We start from the raw sequence: 20,443 nt of genomic DNA on the forward strand, positions 1-20,443 counted from the left end.
AATAAATAAGGAGCTTATTTACAAAGAGTGCAGTAACCCTCCCCAGCAGAGCAGAAAGAAGCAAGGCAGGATTTCTGCTCCCATTAAACAGGGCAACAGACACCAGAGAACATAAACAACACCTCTCCATCCCACAAACATTGCTGCTACACTGTAATGAAGGAGAACGTGGGACTAATTCCACAACGAAAGCTGAGCATCAACAAGAATTTCACAGCGTGTACAATACGTGCACACCACACAGAAAAGTCTGCGTGACCAGAGCGATGTAAGAGACGTGACGGTCTTGAGGCTGCTCCCATTTAACTGACCCACAGCTTCACAGGTAGCTCAGCCAGAGCAGGCTGAGCCTTTCCTCTGTCATACCTTATACTGGTCTGTACTTGCATTTATATCCACAAATAAATACACACCTGTGATTAAACTGTGCGCTCTCCTCGTGGTAGTAAATACTAACATGTTGCTATTACATTTAAATAAGACAGTACAGGCGAGCTTGGGTAGGGGAATGGCTCATATAATAAAAGTCACACTTTAAAAGGCCTTTATGCTCTTTCAGAAGTTCTTTCAGCACGGTTCTGCTTTGAAGGCTCACCTCTCAATAGGAAGGAAGTTTAGATTAAAAAAATAACATTGGTAAAACAAAATTTAACTGTATCACCAGAAAACTGTTTTTCCATTGCAAATCAGATTGCCCTATACAGGAAAGATATCTACTTTAAAAGGACTTTTGAGCCAAGACAGGACTAGAGCTGGGAAAAGGAGTTTAGCAAGGGAATGTATGATGCTCCATCTTGAAAGAAGCACGATTAACACTTAACACGATCTAGCCAAGCCACGGGATGATTACTGCTTTATATTAACTAAGAGGACTTTGTCATAAAAGATCTGTTTTCACCAGGTTTTATATATCAAACATCTTAAATGCAATGTAAAACAACAAAAAGATTCACCTCTTGAATTCTTCCTAAATCCAAGCTGACTCTCAGACCCTTAGATTTGTACCTCAATTCCTGTTCTACATTGATGAACCCAGCAAGGGAAGGAATAGTACCAAAATCTTCCCCATCACTAAGATGCATATGTTACACTGCAGAAATATGAAAATAGAAAGCTATTCTACAAGGAACAGATTCTGAAACTTTTATTTCATGCTGGATATCACATGGTATAAAGAAAACGATGATACCGTCTAGGCTGGGAGTAGTGCAAAACCCACAGGCGACGGAGGCTGCCTTAGTAACCACTTGCATAAGCACGGGAACCTGTACGGACCTGCAAGTTTCACTCGGCTGTCACCTGTAGATTTACCCAGCAGATTTTTGAGACTGGGGATAAGTAGACTGTTACATTTCTAAGCCCACCTAACTGAGACGTCTAAGTTAAGAGCCAATATTTTCTAAAAGGTCAAGAGAGAGAGGTAAAATCTTTCAGGACACATGACACACATAACCGCTTCCAAGCCTTCAATGCTCTGAATTGCCATTTCTCTCTCTCTCTCTCCCCACTGGCAACAGAAGGAGCTTAGCCTTCTGGCACAAAACCCCAACGTTACACAGCTCCAGCTTTTGCTTCCGTTAAAACTATGTTAAAAGATTTATTTTATTTTTACCAGGAAAAAAAAAACACACTTCTGATTTCCCTTGTGAGCCTTATTTCACCTCCTAAGTGTTCCTGAAAGATCATAGAGAAAGAGACATGTATTTATGAGATGCTGACGAACATGATGAGCTGGCAGTGATTTGGTTTCTGTTTGTCCACAGCCCTCTTTTTCCTAACCAAACTTCTTAGACAGCAGAATAATGAATTCTGAGCAAAAGCTGCAAAAACATTAAATGAAATTTTCCAGAAATGCAAAACCTCTTAATTTTCCTTAATTTTATCTTACATATTAAAATATCTTATTTCCATGCGTTTAAGTTAGTGGGCGGCTACACTGCTCTAAGAAACACAGGCAGAACACAAAATCCATTTGAAAGGAAAAAGGAAAATTTACTGTGGTGAAAAGGGAAAGACAAAAACATGAAGAAATTCTACAATGTCTTTAAAAGAGGAAAAAAGCAAGAGGCAGGTATGTCTATGTAGCTGTTTTTACCTCCATGTACCTACTCCATTCCTCAGCAATTCAATATCCTGCCTCCACAAAAGGTGTCGTCCAGGAGCAGTGTAACACTACAGGACATGCTACCAAGAATGGCCCATATCATTTACAGCCTGATTCAGTTCCAGCTGGAGTCACGGGAAATCTTGGTGATAGGAATGACCAACAAACTGCTAGAGCTGTAATCAGGAAAATGTAACAAGTCACCAGCACCATCCAGAAAGGTACAGAAAGGATGGCCACTTATGCAGGAAGATTCTTTTCTCCTCTTCAAGAATAGCAGCAGCTAGAGTGAGAGAGAGGGAAATACAGAAAGTCTTGATCTTGGTTCAATTGAAAGTCAGTGCAAATATATCAACAAAGCTCAGGCAATATTCAGAATTCCACACGCTCTACGGCTGAGCCTCACAAGCTGTGGCTCGTGGCTCTACTGTTGAAGATTTTTCTTCAACTTCTCAGTTTCTTCTTCTTTACACATATACATCCGCAACCACACCAGCTACTCGCCTACAACCCTACACTGTAGCCTTTTCTTCCCCCTTTATTCACTCATATTATACGACAAGATCAAAACAACAAATGCATGCAGATCCTTATTCCCTCTACTTTGAGTATCTGTTGGGTTGGGTTTTTTTTTTTCCTTTAAAGCAGCATCTTTTACTTCCATGTGAACAACTGCTGTGCAACATTATCGAGCCTTCCCTCTGTCTCTTTATTTTGTTTTGGTTTAGGGAGGTGGTTGTATTGCATATTTGCAGCTAATAACAATAAATCTCTATAGTCACCAGAAATCTGCTCAAATCATAGAAAGCAAACACTGCAATGTATTTCTTTATAGCTAATTTGCTTGTACATTTCACAGAAAGATAAATCCACCTGGGTTTAGGACGTTTACATTTGGATCCTAACGGTTTGCTTAGCAAATGTAAATGGGAATTTTTCTCACACGCAACTTCACATACAGTATTTGTTTATATATTGAATTACGTGTGTCTAGTTAGATAGAGATGATGATACAAAGGACCTGGAGCAATGAGCAAATGTTTTGAGAGCTTTAAGATGATGTGAAAGACAAGAGCCACCACTGAGTTTTATGATTCTCAGCGACTTGCATGGCAGTTTTTAGTGTGATATTAGCAAATATCATATCTGCTGAAAACATAACAGGTAGTTCAAAACGCTTCAGATTTTACTTAATATACTATGATTTGGATTGGAAATTAAAATTTGCCTGAAATATTTTTATTAAACTCATTACAACAATACTTATGTCTTTAGTGCATTTGCCTTCCTGTAGACCTAAGACAAAGAGTATGCCTATGTCTTTGGGAAAAGGTTTTGGTTCACGAAAAATAGTGTTCATCCCATAAACACCCTAGCCCTGCTTAGCTCATACAACTATTCCTAAGAAATGTGACTCTCTCTAAGGGCAGGTAAGGATCTTCTGTTTATAAAAACTACATCCAGTGAGGAACCAGAAAGCACACCATGTGACTCAGGGCCAATAATTGTGACCAAATGTTTCATAAAGAAAACTCAAAACATATTTTCTCTGGACAGCATACAGATATCCACAGATATGCTTTCTGAACACACTTATTATAAAGTATACTGAGATTTTTGGAAGCTGGAAAGGGACTCGGAAGCCCAAATCTCATTACATCTCCTTCCTTCAAAAATGTCATCCTTCACCATCATGGTGAACACACAAATACATTTGTAAATACCAAGAACTCATTCTGGACTGCTTGATAGTTAAAGTCAGCTTAAACCTGTTTAATAAAAAAATTGCAAACAAGATTCATGAAGCTGTATTTTGTCTGTCCCTACACAGACAGCATTTATATTATCTCCCATTTGCAACTCTGCTGTGCAGTATGCTGTTCCAAATTAAACAACTCGCACACTGTACCTCTGGCATGCAGATACTACAATGACAGCTGACAGGCATGATTCTATTGAAAAAAGTTTCAGTTTAGAGAAAAGTTAGGCTGATATTCACTTTTTCCAATTCACAGTGGTCATAGTTTCCCTGCTCACTGTTCTTCAGTGAAATGTAAGGAATAATGCTTGAATAACCTAAACTTCCTCTACTCAAAAAACAAAGCAACTCCCAAAGTATCAGGAGAATGGGAGAGCACCACCTGTTGAATGCTTTCAGCATTTAAATATATTAGCAACTATATTTACTTCTTTAGTTTAAATTAAATTTACAGCTGTACACTCTACTAACGAAAGACTGCCTCTTTGCCCTTCCACACTCCCTTAAAATCTAGTGGGTTTTTTTTTTTTCAGTAAGGGTGAGGAGGCGAATGTAGCACACATTTTATTTGTGAAACAATCGAATTAATCCTTACTAGAAGTCAGATAACAATGCATCCCTGTTATGGGAATATCTTTGTATGCCAGTGAGTGATAATACAGATACTGTTCCTTAGTTATGTGTGCATATATTCAATTTATATAACAGACTTGATCGGAGAGGTTAAAAAAAATGGTCTGATGTTCAACAAATACACACAATATTCTGGAAGGATGAAGTCCCTCAAAAGGTATTAATCCTTCACTGTGTATGCAAATAAATGGTAATGCGCTCCTCACTGATTACACTGAAGTTATGGCTGTCAGTGTTTGACACTGTATTAACAGCTTCAATACTATTAACATACAATTAATTAGATGTCACCAATACACTATGAACAAAGAACTACAGGGGGTTGGGATTTGGTTTGGGAAGTGAAGGAATAAAAGAAATACTATACAGCCCTGAGTAATCACCAGAAAGGGGCACTGCAAACTCACGTACACATTAGGCCTCAAGGTTACTACTAAAGTCCACAGCTCCATAGTAAGTGCCATATAGTGATATCTAAAAATATATACTCTGGATTAGGCAGCTGTGAAATTTTTGACAGGATGACGGCAGACTTTTCAAAGAACTTATTTTGCAATGGTAAGTGCATGTGAAATGTAAGAAAAGCATTTGTACATTAACATTAACCAATATCCATGGGGCTTCCTTTTGGTACACAGCAGTTCACATGTTTGGGCCTACAGTCTTCCCATTTATTTTCTGTCAGTCTAGAATGAACATACTAATTTTGTTCTAACACACTGTATTTTATTTATTAAGGTCCTGGGGTTTGTTTTTTTTTAATTATTATTTGGCTGTGAAAATGATTATGAAGCTAAAATATATTTTTGAAAGTCTAGCTTTCTGTTCTCTTTTAGAGTCTTACTTTTGTAACTGTGCAAATGCATTCCTAATTCTTTTTGTCCGTGTCATACTACATGCATACCATATTGCTTATCCAGTACTAGAAAATGATTAAACATTTCTAAGGACAAAAGTACAATGAATGATACTTAGCAACATAAATTGGAATTACCGAAATAGTAAAATAATTAGATACAAAACAGCATAGTTGCCAACATATATTGGGGCTATTTCAGTATAGCTTGCCATTTATATATAAAGCATACATAAATGGCTCTTTTCCATCCTTTTCAACAAGACATATTTTAAAAGGATGGTTAAGAGTACACTAGTTTACCTACTCATGTACAAAAGTACGCTGGGAAAGGGAGAGGTTTACATCTAATTTACCAGAGCAGGATACTGTTAAAGGATAAATTCTCCCTCTAAGATGGTGGCAACTATTTGTTCCCTATAGATGAAGTGTTCATGGAAAAATTAAACATCTGATTCAATGCTCGGCATTTTCTTACACACACGTCTATTGCTACAGGAATTTGAAACCCTTGGAGTTGAGTACAAGCTATTCCTATTTGCAACGTAAGGCAAAACATGCTCTGAAATGTACATGTCATTATGGATCCGACCATCCCTGGAACAGTATGATGCTGTAGACTTTATGGATGACCTTAAATAATTATCATTCCTTCCTCTTGTTGGTAATGAATGTTTATAAAGATCAGCTGGACTTCGCCTAAGAGATAAGTGCTGGTCATCATGATACAAGTGCAGAAAGGGATTATCGTCTGAGTGAACAGGATACAGGGACTTGCTCCGCCTACTGTCCTCTAGAGTACGAGTGAAAAGTGAGGCCTTGTTGCTCAACAGTTTACTGGAGGGAACACTAAACATGCTTGCATATGGACTACTTTGTAGAAATTTCTCTCTTTCTTTCAAGCTTATACTACGAGAAGGTCTTCCAATATCAATCTCCCTGGACTTATCAGCGATATTATCAAAAGAATGTTGCCTGCTAATCCTCAACTTATTTTTTTTATGATATTGCAGAGCATTATTTTGTGACCAACTATGCTCATATATTTCTTCAGGAAGCGATAAGTTCGTTGTATCCTGCAGCATCTGATCTTCTTCAATGTCATAGAGGTTCCCCGTCCGCAAGCATGCGTCGCATTTATAGGGAGATCTGCTTGAAAAGTGTCCCCCATAAGTGGGCAAATCGGAAAGACAGCTCCTGCAGTGTGTGGAATTCTGTCTGTATCTGTCATTCATGTCAACTAGGGAAGCATTTTTATCTTTTAAAGTGTAGTGCTTTGCATAAAGTTTATACTGGTCATTATTTGGAAGACTGTCTTCATTATGCAAGGGAGTCCTGTTAGCATGTTCTGCTTTCCTGTAGTTGTCATTGTGATCTTGATAAACATCAGGAAGCTCTATAGTTTCTGGAAGGACAATGTTTTCAATGTACTGAGGTGTGTCCAAGCGGAATCCTGGCTCCTTGTCAGCATCAATCGTGTAGATTTTATCCCGTGGAGAGCTCTGTTTGGTTTTCAGATATGTCAGTTCCACTTCACTACAGTCTTTTGGGTATTTTGATGCTACTGTCCTTTTTTTAAAATTGTCCTTGGTTTTGTGGTGCTTGTTGTTGTTCTCAGGTTCCATATGGCAAGTAGCTCGGCTTGATGTCTCTGATACATCTGAATGGACAATCTCCTCAGGAAGGTATCTTTGGCTTTTCACTGAAAGCTGCCTGTTTTCATCTGACTCATTTTCTCTCTGGGAACCTTGGCCCTGACGTACAGATTCTTGACGTAAAGATTCAACAGATTTCCTCCAAAGCTGCCTGGGTCTGGAGTTCACTTTTGCTTCTGTTGTTACTGCAACTTCTACTGTATTTGGATTAGTCTCATTCAGTGTGAGAGGATGCTGACCTTGGAAAACATAGTTGTTAAGATTGTCCTTGTGTCGATTGCCAGGAAGTGTCTGGAGTTCACTCATGTTGTCACCAAAAAGGTTGTCCTTTGTCTGAAAGGATCTGTTATCAGAAAATATCAAGTTTCCCTTATCCATGACCATATCCATAATCAAGGAACTCCTCTGAAGAAAATCAGCTGTTCTTTTGGGGGAGTTAATTCTTGAAGGATTGATATTGGTCATATTTTTTGCTGTTCGCAGTAGTTTTAACATGTTGGTTTGGGAATTGGTCAAAGTAAAGTCAGGAGACTTCTTTTTTTCTTCAATGTGTACTCCATGAATGCAGCTGTAAATACCCTGTAATATGAGTAATATAAAACAAATTAAATGACTAGGTGTACATTTGAAATACTTCCATTCTATTCTTTATTAACAATAAAGAACAATTAAACATTGCTTAACTAATGACTGGAAAGATTAAAAGAACATATCTTTTCTTTTAGCATTTCCTTACATTGATACGGGAGAATAATTTCTGCCATACCTATTGGCCCTGTGAAGGAGAAGAATTGCCAGTATTTTACAAACCAATGGTCTCTGTTGGCTTCAAATGATTATTCTCGAAAACAAGATTAGAAGGTACCCCAAAAGGTATCCTAGTCCCATCACAAAATGTAACTAACCTTCAGTAATGGAAACTCCATTATTTTAAACCAATGATTAAATTATCCCTCTAAACAAGCCTGCAGTCAGGCTATTGTCTTGGAGGTTAAGGTACTCTTCACTTCCACTGAAATAAAAAGGCTTCTGGTCATCGCATTTTAGCTTTTCTGTATCCTATCCTAGTACATATGAAAAAAACCCATCTCTTTCTAAAGCCTGAATTTGAGTTCATTTTGAGCAAAAGACTGAAGCCCATCTTTTAACTCCAACCTCTTCAGTCACTCCTGTGAGCTCAACCGACATTTCCAACCCCGTGAACTTACAATTCTCAGAAATTTGCCTTTGGAATAAGTACTTTTTTTCCCCCGTATTGGTTAGGAGAATTTCACAAGTTAGAGGCCAAAAGTATAAAGTTCAAATGTAAAATGTGGAGATTAAAGTGTATACGCTTTCTAGGCAATCCCCGATAGGGTAGGGCAGAGTATTTTTAATGGAGTTCCAATACAGCCCAATTTACTCAACAGGGTAATTTCATCACATTTTAAAGCAATTAGGCATTTTAGTATAATTTTAAATTCTTCTCAGCTATATAAAAAAAATCGAGCAAAGTCAATTACCTAATGAAAGTACTATGTCGTTAAAAAAAAAAGGAAAAAACCCAACTCATTTGTCAAAAATATAAGAAAAAGCACATACTTCCCTTATTTTACTACAAGTATCAGTTATTTGGATATGTAAATCTACTTTGAGTTTGGTAAAGTTATCATTAAAACCTGCCTTAGTGTCTAACCAAACATAAACCACGCTTGTGTTTGACCTTTTCTCATATGGTTTATTCAAGTTTGCTACAAAAAAAAGCTTATAAAAAGTATTCCAGTATATTTTTATCACTTAAAATCCACTTGTTTAAGAAATACTCAATACTTAGAGCTAACGGCTGTCATCAATTTAGTGCTTTTTTTGTTTCGATTTTTTTGGTGGAAATTAATCCATTTCCTGTATCTGAGCTCCTCTATCATTTCTTCATCAAAATTCCCCCTAAATGTATTAGTTTCAAGCATTTGATTACTCATTATCCTTGCATATAATAATTCATACCCTAGAAATCCAATGAAGAAAAGACTATCCATGGAGTGCAAGTACATCCAAAGCCCATTGACCACTCTACAGCATCACACTGATGCTGTAACATGTATTTCAAATGTCCAAGTGGAAATAAAAGGAAAGATAATGTTTTAGAGAGGCAGCGCTTTTTCTGTCTGTTGCCTGAAGGGGGGAAAACGAAAGCAATACTAACCCTGCTGATTGAGAACAACAATCCTGGCCTATCTGAGCAGACTCCAGTGAAGCAGAATCTAAGTTTCCAGTAAAATAAGTGCTCCCAGACAAAGGTTATTAAACTGAGTGCCATGGCTGCTGCAAGCATGTAAAACACTCCTGCCATGTTGTCGATGTCCAGCTGGCTGCTCATGACTTCATTCTTCTCGTTGTGGCAAATACCAGTCAGCCACAGGGTTTCTAACTCTTCCATTTCCCCTAGGGAGAGCAAGGAGTCAAACCAGTTAGAATGCAAAAATTACTGCTCACAGTATTTTAAAGTCTTTACAGGTTTAAAAATACAGCACCATTTACAGTTTCATTTGTGGAGCACTTTAGTCTTATCTACTAAGGATTTGCAAATATAGCAGGTTTCAACTCACAGCACCCTATTTCAGATGTCCTCAGATATCATAAATTACGTGGGAAGCTGGCTGTTCTAGAAAGCAGGATCTGTGATTTGGGTAAAACTTTCTTCTCCTTGCTATAACTAGTACCACTTCTTACAGAGAGTGAAACTGGATGGTTCCCGTCCCAGGGGATTCCTGCGCCCCATCCACGTGAACTGCGCTTGGTGCACGCTCAGACCCAGGAGGTTCCTGCCATCCCAGTCCGATAGATGCCACCAGTGCTGCTCCCGTCTGCAGGCCCAGCCCATGTGTGTACTCCAGAGGTGCCAGTGCACACACAGACCCTCCCAGGCAGCAGGGTCGTTAGCAGCACCCACATGGCACTCACAAACACAAATAAAGATGGGCTGGTCCTCCTCCTCCTGCCCAGCTGATGAGGACTGAAGTTTGCTAGTGAAACATGCACACACCATCACTCATGTGATTCACAAACACACCAGCATATACAGACCCCTCAAACACTGTCAGGGGCTAATTCTGTGCAATATCTGTGCCCAGATCTTATACGTCCCTTACCCAGGCACCGACTTGGACCTCGGGTCTTTCCAGAAGTCCCAACAAATCACGTCTGCCCCCACATTCAGAAACACCAAACAGAAAGCAAGATCACATCAAAAACAGCTAGGAACTGAGTTTAGTAAAGAGATGGGACAGGCTGTAGCATCAGACACAGGGCTCAGTCAGACAAGCATCCTGACACACAACAAGACGACCCTTTTATGCTCCCTCCTCTCCATTTTCCTATATTTGTTCCTCCCTGATCCACTCTGACCCCTCCCTTTGGCCCTTCCCTTAAACACTGCAAAATAAATTTCACATGTTCTCACAGTCCCTTTAAAACATGCCATAAGAATTTTGCTTTTTCCTGTGAGACCCACGATAACCTTATTTCTCTTTTTCATATGAGTTGCAACGTTCTGGCTGAACCTCTCCTGACATGTCTGATCTCTGCCATCATCTCTGGTATCTCTTGTTCCCTAGGGTTTGGGTATCTGAAGATTTATTAATGTTCTTGTTTCTTGTTTTATTTTTTATGTTGAACAGCCACTAAGCAGATAACGTCATGAACAACCTCAGAATCCAGGTATCTACATATCCTTTACATCCACATATCCCTTCCATAACATATTTTTCCTCCAGCCTCCCAGCCCAAGAAGATGTTTTTGAATGTTAAAAAGCCAGACCATCCAAAAAACCAAAGATTAAATGGCAAGCTTAAAAATCAGCATGTGCAGTAGCAACCAGGCCCAGTAGCTGCCTGCCCCTCAATGATGCACCAGGCCATCACTGCAGTAGCCATTAGTCACATTTCCTCCTACAGTTGGCTGCATTTCAGTTATACGTGAACTGATTCGGAGATGCAGTTTTAAACCACTTTTTGATCTACAAGCACTTTAGAAAGAAAAGCCATTATTTATCAAAACTTTCTGGTTTTCTTCTCAGTAATACTTTTATTTATGGCAAAGCAATGACAATCACCAACATTGGATGAAAAATCACCCACAGCATTATGTCTGCAGGTTATAGCAATGTTTTATTGGAAATGGAAAGCTTGACTGGCTTTACCCATACCACACATGCAGCAAGTAAGGAAAAACAGTTGTATATGATACAGTAGTAAGAAAGTCTATTGTGTTTCATACACCACTTGCTTTTCTATAGGAAATAACTGTATTTTCTATAGAAAATACAGAAAATACCCTTTTCCTGTTTAAGTTTCTTTGTTTAAAATTTTTATTGTAATTAGCAGTATCTTTCAAATACAGTTCTCCTGGCTTTCTGTCTCTCTTCACTTTCTGTTTTCCCCCAGAGACCTGGGTGATGCAGTAATTGCAAACCCTTCCCACATCACGTACTCCCACTCTTCTCTCTCATGGTGTCCTGGACACCTCCCTCCGCTCCCTCCTGGCCCTCTGGATCACCCAGACTTCCTTTTTACAGCCTCCTCTGCCCTTTTGCTGCTGCCACTGCAGCAGCAGAAAAATAAATGGCATCACCACAAGCCTGAAACAGAGCATTCCTGGTTTTTTGTTCTGGCTATGCCACATCCTTACTGCCACGAAAACACTTCATTTACTTAAAGCTAAGGAAGCGGATCTGCTCTCTCCCTCTGTTGCATATTCTTAGTCTTAGAATCCATATTTCACCGATGAGATTTGGCCTCAGGCAAAGGACATTATCACTTAATAGTGGTTGCTACATGGACAGAGATGTGCAAGAAACTGCAATTGTTCCTGCCAAGATCGTTTTTTATATTGCATGATATGATTAAATTTCAAATGTTTAGTGTTGTTCTTACTGAAGCATTGCATGTGCATACATGCCTTCTTACTCTCTTGGGGATATAGTCAGCTGAGTAATTCTATTATTACTTTTAATGACAAACTTCACTGTTTCTAGAAAATACAGTAGGCAACACAGAGGGCCAGAAAGTACACTGTTAGCTGGCTTGGTGTGTTTCCCAGTTTAGGATACGGCTTCAGTTTGGGGGAAGAATTCCCATGCTACAGATCCCTCATCCTTACCCAGTGACTAGGGAACACATTTGCAGTATTATAATCCACACATCATTGGAGTAAAGATCAGAAAAAAAATGGCTAGAAGCTATATTGACATTTCAGCTACCTTCCAGCTAGACTAGAAGATGAATGACCTGCTGCACAAGAGCAGTTTGCAGGATAAAGTGCCAGGGCACAAGGAAAGCTGCAGCACACAGATAAATTGGATGTGTGAGTTGGAAGTGGAAAACAAGACTGATGGAGAAACTGCTTCTCGTAGAATGTGAAGGAAAAATTGAAGTAGAAAGGACAAGTACTGAGGCACTTTAGCAAAGGCATTTCACAAATTTGTAAGAGAGATTATTCGGTTCCTAGTTAATTCTGAGTTTTGGTTTGTATTTAAAGCATGAATTGAACCTCTACATCTGAAAAAGGCAGTGTAACTTCTCCCAAATTACAGTGCTCAATCTTCAAAATACCTAAGAGCATCCCCAAAGAACAAAGTCGATCCTAATGAATCTTTAAAAGTCTTCTATTCCAGGACACAGTGACAATAAATTATTAATTGTAACAGTATAGATATTGTGCAGTGGCTACATAGTTAATTGGAGTTCATTATTGCATTTCCATATTTTAGAACATTTGGATTTCTTTTGTTCTGCTAAATCTCAGTGGACTGTTCCCCTCGTCTCTCTTTCAAGTCCTCCCCAAGGTCTATGAATAAAACTCACAGAGGCTGTAGAAGAGAAAAGAACCCAAGTCCAAAGAGAGAGCAATATTTCTGGTTCGTGCATTAGTAGCCGAAGCTCTGACAATCAGCCCTCCTTACTTCCCACAGGAAAATTCACATCTCCCAGGATTGTCAAACGTCAATTTGATTTGACTGCTGTGCCCTTTTGCAATTCATAACAAAATTCATGAATTAATTTAAGCCTCTTTTTTATTACAGTTTCCTCTCTGTTTCTTTCCCTTTGGCACGTACATCTAAAGTGACTATCGATAATCCACTAACCTTTCCAAAAAAGTCACTACAGAAAACAACCAGGCTTGTTTTAAGTCAAGATAAATGACAGTGCCCTGGCAAGCTATGAAGAACAAAGCATCCCAGAGTCTCGCAGATCCTGCTGTAGCAATAGCCCTTCCATTATAACTGACAATGACAGAAATCACTGTTAATTAATACCCAAAAGTAATCCACAATTTTATAGATCGCAAAACACTGTGAATCATTTGATCATCATATTTATGAAACTATATTATCTGGGAACAGACAGATTAGGCTGGTAATTCTGGTCTATATATATAAATCAGTTACCATTTACAGTATATATTCATATATGTGTGTGTGTATACACATGGAAACACAGACACACAGACAAAACAGTTACTAATTTAACTGTAATAACACTTCAGCATAGTTGACCCTATACAACTGGCAAAAATGCCTGCTCCATTTATTGCTCTTCCTGCCCACGACATTTTATCCAAGCTATTTACAGAAGGCATAACATTTTGACTACAAAATCCTCAGGTATGAGGATTTTTTTACCTGGGGTGTTGATTCATTCCTTATAAAAATCAGCCACTTCCAAACTTGGCCTGGAGTTGGAATTGAAAACATTGAACTTTGAGGCTACTTAAACTTTGGTTCAGAAGAAAATATTTAAAAGAATTAAGTCCTTTTGGAAGAATGGCGTTGTCTTTCAAATCCTTTTGGGCGGTCTGACTTGTGAGGTGAATGTGTAGGGTGATGACACCTGTAGCAATATACTAGTCTTGGCAATTGAAAGGCCAGTAATTTGTGATTACCAGGCACTGGAGAGTCCAGTCATCTCCCTGTGTGCATAATTCTAATTAGCAAGTAAGAGCTCAAAATCTTCCACAAAACAGACCTTGGAAATCTAAGCCAGCAACCTCAATATATATAAATGCCAGGCCTCGATTAAGCAAGTGTTAATGGAGTTCAAGTCTGCATCTAATAGGGGGGTCTCAAGTTACTTATAAATATTAATCAGACTTATTATAAGGCTTTCTGTTTTCACTTCAGGCACTTACCAAAAGTAATGTAATGCCACAATCATTTTCTACTGCCGTCCCTTTGTGGACTAGATTAACGGTTAAAAGAATAGTTGCAGATTTCAGCAATGAAATACATCATGACGCTAGCACAAGATTAGAAAACAAACAGTCCCAATATATTTGACAAAAAAAAATAGTGTTTATTTTCTGTTTAATACGTTCACAGTATATTTAACCTGCAAAATTCACAAATAACTGTATGGTGCCTACATTAAAATATTTTTTAAATTTCTGTAGCGCTGTATCATAAAAAGTCTGCCTCGTTTATAGTGTAAGAATCACAGTAAGCAAATATTTTAAAGATCCGTATTTCAAGCAGTGTTGAGCCTCTGCATTATTCACTCAAAACACAGTATGGTCTTCTCTAATATATTGCAAAATTCTGGCACTCTCAGTGGTAATTCAAGACTATTTACAATGTTTTTAGGTTCCAACACAAACAGCACTCAGACCCCTTTGTATTTCTCTTGGGTTTGTTCCTGTGGCTACGACGTGCTCTGCTCTGACTGCTATTTGCACAGAAACGTGCCACTTGGCCACTCTGGCCCTGACTATCCCAGAAGTGCCCTTCTTCCTACACTTTAGTGCAACATCTCTATCATATATGACACTTTATCACTCTGGGAAGGAGTGATAAACTGTCCAGGGTGCCCTCTGAAAAATTTTTTCACGATAAAAACATCATTACCCAGACATAGCAAAGATACAGATCAAAGTGTAGAATTACACGCTTTTCCTCATCATAGCCCTCAGCATTTTTTGCAGGCTGTGGTACCTGTCATCTATCCCTGCCACCATCCTCTTGGAGCTGAAAAACCTGCTGCCCTTTTGCAGTCTCTGTCATTGTCATTGGAGATGAGTCAGCTCTCGGGGGTTCTTTTAGAGGTGTTACTGGTATCCCCAGATTCCCTTCATTTCCTAGGCCCAGAATCTTGTAAGGTTCTGGCATCCTCCCTCGGTTCTCAGCTTTGCTCGTTAAACCACCTTCCTGACACAGGCAGTGCCTTCCCAAATGACAGGCCAGCCAGCCAGGTACTGACAGTCAAAGCTGTCCACCTTACCGGCCATTTCACTGATGTTATATTGTTTCCTGAGCGTTTTTTTCCTCTACATCTACAGGTGCATCCGGGAAGATGCACGCACACTGAAAATTACATATTATTTATAAAAAAAGAGAAACCCCAAACCCAGATAATCCATCATTCTCCACATGTACTTACAGAAAAGCAGTCTGGCATAATTTTTTTTTTTGAGAAGGAATAACAGTTTTTTAATACTTGTCTCATGCCCTCCTCATGATTAGTAAAAAAAAAAAAATCTTTCAATATCACCCTAATTACAAACTTGCCAGAAATAAACAAGCACAAAGTTTTATCATTACACCCAAAAAGAGAACAGACAGACTAGGACAACCTTCTTTGCTGCTTATTTAAAAAGTAAATAATAAAACCAACTTGCTGCTCCATTCCAGGAAAGAAAGCAAGACCTCTGAAGCTTGAGCAGCACCTGAGCATCTTTTCCCCCTCTCCCTGAGGATACAAACATTGGAAAAAATGACAGATATGGATAATCTAACCCTGTACCCTCCTGGTGGCAAAACCAACAGTGTACATCAATAGTCAATAAGTAACAAGCATCAGAAGTGCTGCGTGCCTGGTAGCGCCTCCACCCCACTTCTCCAAGTCCACTGCCACAGGGCTTTTATCCTTCTCCTCCCCACAGCTGCTGCCAAGCACCAAAGGGCACCATCGCAGCCAGTACAGCTGTGGGTCAAGCTTTATCCTGGTAGAAAAACACCCCCAAAAATCAAACAAAGCCCATGATTTACCTCCTTTGATTCTCACTCTTGGGAAGTAAGCCAAGCCTGGGCTGGGTTTCAGTGTGACTTGGGAATAGAGCCAGATTAAGCACAGACTCATGATAGCCCAAAATAGCAGTCAGAAGTCCAGGACAGCGTTTGCTTTTAAAAGGTGTGCTGCATTCATCAGTCCCCGGGGAAACACCACCAGCAGAAGTTTGGACAGAGCATTTGACGGAGCGAAATGGAAGAAACAATGACGGACAGGGATATGACTTTGGAATTAACGCTACACGTGAGAAATGCTTGTCAAGAAGCCATTAAATAAAAGTTATGGAAAGGAAGAATAAGCAGCAAAATCTGAACAGTGATGACAGTTAAAGCATTGACTAAGTGGAAAAGGAAACAGAAATGGTCCTTGTGAAGAATTTACTATTTACTAATGTTTCACTTATCTACATTCTCTGCAAGAATAGTTATCCTATCAGATGAGTAATTACATTAATTTTACAAGATTTGTCATTGGAAAATTGACTTTAAAATTTTGATTCTCTTATTATCCTCCAAGTGATCAAAGTAAATTGTTGAATAATTTGTTTTAGTATTTCTATAAGCCCTAAAGTCTGTAATTCGCTGAGTTCTTATTTTTCTTCTTCAACAGTCAGGTGTTTTCCTGTCCTACTTTAACCATGTAGGTTAAAGCCATGGGTTCCTGGGGATAATCACTGATGGTTCACAGGCTGCCTCAACTACTTCTTTAGGTACTCTGGAGGGATATTTTCATCAAGTTCGTACCTTTATTTTAACCTATTTAATTATTCGCTCACATGAAAGGAGAAGAAATCTATTTTATATGTCCCTTTTGGATCCAGAAAAAGATTTTTAACACTTCACATGCTGTTCACAAATAACAGTTTCGGGGTGGTTCAGAGTGCCAGCCTGTACCTTCACCTTATCACAAACCAAAACCTGGCACTGAGGTGCCAACAGACATAAGAGAAACAGCAAACCTAAAACAAACTGAGGAAAACATAATCTAATGGGGATTTCTCTGGCAGTGGTATTTCTAAAATGAGCTACTGCTCTCCTGAGCATGGGTGAGAGATTAGGTTTACACAGAGAGATCACTTGCAACCATCTGAGCTGTGGAAACCCCCAGTGCCAGGTACGCCTGCACCAATGCCAGGTCCTGCAGCAGGTGTATCGGGCAACTGCATGGGAAGTCACCCTCCCCTGACTCCAAAAAACATTGCCTTGCATGAATGAGGGTTGTCTGGAAAAAATAATGCTCCTCTATATTGTGTTGCTTCACATACTACAACCATCCCTACCTAACTGCAGTCTGCATATTCTGCAGGGGCACACCGAGGGCAAGCAAGGGAAGGATGCTCTGCCCGAGTGGAGAAAGCCAAGCTGCAGCCCGACATCTTTGTTGTTCTATTGGTTAAGTACAACAGACCTCTAGTGTCAGCACATCGCCAAGACTTGTACAAAGTGCGGGGCAGGAAGAGATCACCGTGCATGTGACAGAGCAGAAGGTGCAAAAAGAACCAGGCTGGTATGGATGGTATAAGGGGAGGTGACTCTTGCGCAAAGCGCTAACCTGAGGTTCAAACTGACACATACCAACTATAGATCTTGAATAAAAGGGTTAAATATACAGTTTCACATTGGTGAGATGTAGGGCATCATCTTCAAAAGACTGTGGCTGCACTAGCAGAATCATCTGCTTATTCACACCGGACAAACAGCAGTTTTCAAATTTAGGGACAGACTGTTTCACACTTACTCTGGTGAGAACTCCCACTAAGTGATGGAGGAGGAAGGTAGCACCCCATCACTTGGAGACCCTAACACAAGAGGGTCTTTACCCTGAATAGAGGAGTCAGAAGCCAAATCGATGTGCATTTGGTTCAATAAGCTCATCAATTTCAGTTTGACCTGGTTATATGATCCATACAGCATGTTTCATGTAAGAGATTATACAAAAGCACAGCAACTTTTTGAATTCAGTCCGGACCCCCCAAAAAAATCTCTCTTACTCTTATTTTCTGAGTTATTTCCCCCTGTAAAAATAGCAAGAGGAACACAGATGACTGACAGCAATAAATTATTGTGAGGTAATGACCGCACTCTGCATGCCCCCGTTAGTTAAGGATGACTGCTAAGCACGACTTTCAGTATGACAATCCCTCTAACTCTTGTTCAGCTACACAAACACCCCCCACTTATACACTCACACTCTCCAGTCACATTTGTTCCACCCACTGCTTAAGGAGGACACTAAATATATAAACAGAAAATCACTGGGATTGTGGGTGTACTCTGCCCGAGCAGCACGCACTGAAAATATGTCCTTATAATCACATACGTATTTCCTTCTTGGTCTTTACAGCCAGTGTGAGACACTCTGCTACACTTCCTTATAATCTGGACAGCGATTTGGAAGGCTTATGCTAAAATATGAGAAAAATAGCAAAGAGCTTTCCTCTTCCAGATGTAAGGGGGCAAATCTCATTTCCAGAGTTACCTATTACCCCTAAGGAGTGGGAAGCAATTATCCACCCAGGAAAATAATCCATCCTAAAAGCACATAAAGATTAACCAGAACTGAAAGTTATTAGGAAGAGGATAACAGACTCTCTGTAGAAACTCAAACCAAAACCAGTTTTCTTATTTACATCTCTGTGTCTCTAATTGCTTTAGAGGTTGTAACTTTAAGGGTTAAGGGCTTAATACAGCCATACCATCTGCCCCTCTTTTCACAGAGATGTCCTCCCAGACCTTCGTTTGAACTGAGCTCGTAACCTGCAGGTAACGCAACAGGTTACAAATACCTCGCATGTAGAAGATGCTTCACCTGGGCAGCTGGCTGGTATTCTCCCGTTCCTCTCTATACTTCCCTCTTTACCCAGCATTTTTCTGTTACTTATTTCCATCCATTTCTCCTGTCATGCATCTTTTATCTCTCTGTTTCTGCTGCATCCCCCATAGCTAAAGGTTCCTTGCTGTCTTTCTCTCCATCCCATGCACACTCTGAAGCCCTCTTACTCTCTTAAATCCCAAAGCAGCTTTGTCATTTGCAGTTCAATAATCTCATTTTCTCACAAATGGAAAAAAAAAAAAAAAGAGAAACACAGAGAGAAAAAGAAAAATAAATTCTCCTCACCTACTAGGCACCAGTGATTCTGCTCCAAATCCTAAAGACGTGATGTTATAGATTTCAGAAGCAATGGCTTTCAAACTACTTTGCAGTATATTTTTAGAAAAGTACCACTCTGCTTTAAATGGCACCAGGCAGCCCGAGGCAGAGGAGTGTTAGCAATACCTGGGCCTTCAGACAGCTGGCCAAAAGTTCCTGCTGCTGAAGGCTGGAGGAACATGGGTGCCTTCACAAATGTGGCAGTCCAGCAGTTATAGACCTGCTAAATCACACAAGCTGTGTGCCTGAGCCTTTACTGCACTTATCAAAGGGCGAGCTAGCCCAAAAACACAGTTGACAGCTGCTGGGGTAACGTGCTGGATTCTGGGTGTGTCAGCCTGCCCAGCTGCTCTCACAGAGGCTTATAAAAGAAATGAAAGCACACATCATGCGATTCTTCAGTGCACAACATTTCTGTTCTGACACATTCCTGTGGGTGTGGGCAGAAGATCCAAACAAAATGATGGTGCTGCTTCTCAGCAGCCACATCATTTCAGTTGCTTTTGAAATCCTGGGTGCTTCTATTTCTCAACAGAAGATGTGTCTCAGTAGAAATATTTTTATTTCTTTGTTGAAAAACAATGGAAGTTTAGTCTTGTGACACCAGCAAGCCATATAAAAGCCCAACCACCACTGTGCTTCAGAGAATTACCCTGATGATCAACTACTTTAAACAAAACTCTGGATGTGAATCATCAACTGGAAGTTTTTGCAGATAATGAGATGTGATGTACAGATAGTAAGAGGTACAAACCCAGAAATTCACTAGTAACACACTTCACTTGTATCCTTTATACAAGAAAAAGCAACTTCTAGCTCTTTATATTAAAAAGATTCAGTGTTCCAAAGCAATTAATCTTATACCAACAAATGCGTATTCATCTCAACTTCCTATGAACTGGGCTACGTATGTGAAGCTGCACAGACCAAGCGATGAAACATTTTGGGGATAATTCTATTTTTGAGTCAACTAAGTAGCTATTCTTTACATTCGTCAGAAACTCCTTCCCATCCTCCTTCCTTCTGTATCTTTTCCTCCTTCTTAGACTAACAAATTTGTCATCTCGTAGCCTGCTTCCTTCCACTGAGACTTCAGAGCTGCTTTCACAGTGTAACTGTTAATTGTCAGTATAATTTGTCCACCCAGTAGAACTATTTTCAGGATCAGAACAGTACTCATGTGGGTACACACAAACCACTCAATCTAAGCTTAAAGTTATCCCTAACACAAACCTACATCCCTCTGT

At 39.6% G+C, this 20,443-nt stretch overlaps 1 protein-coding gene across 1 annotated transcript in view; it reads right to left on the reverse strand.

Moving 5' to 3' along the window:
• Nucleotides 1-5,795: 5,795 nt before the first annotated feature.
• Nucleotides 5,796-20,443, reverse strand: part of GRIN2A (glutamate ionotropic receptor NMDA type subunit 2A) — a 182,886-nt gene continuing 168,238 nt past the window's right edge. Inside the window, exons 12-13 of the mRNA XM_068422458.1 lie at nt 9,190-9,428; nt 5,796-7,586 (exon numbers count right to left, since the gene is read on the reverse strand). Coding sequence (XP_068278559.1) covers nt 5,796-7,586; nt 9,190-9,428 — 2,030 coding nt within the window. The remainder of the gene's footprint in view (nt 7,587-9,189; nt 9,429-20,443) is intronic.

The sequence above is a fragment of the Nyctibius grandis genome, chromosome Z (genome assembly GCF_013368605.1).
Source record: "Nyctibius grandis isolate bNycGra1 chromosome Z, bNycGra1.pri, whole genome shotgun sequence".
Taxonomy (NCBI): domain Eukaryota; kingdom Metazoa; phylum Chordata; class Aves; order Nyctibiiformes; family Nyctibiidae; genus Nyctibius; species Nyctibius grandis.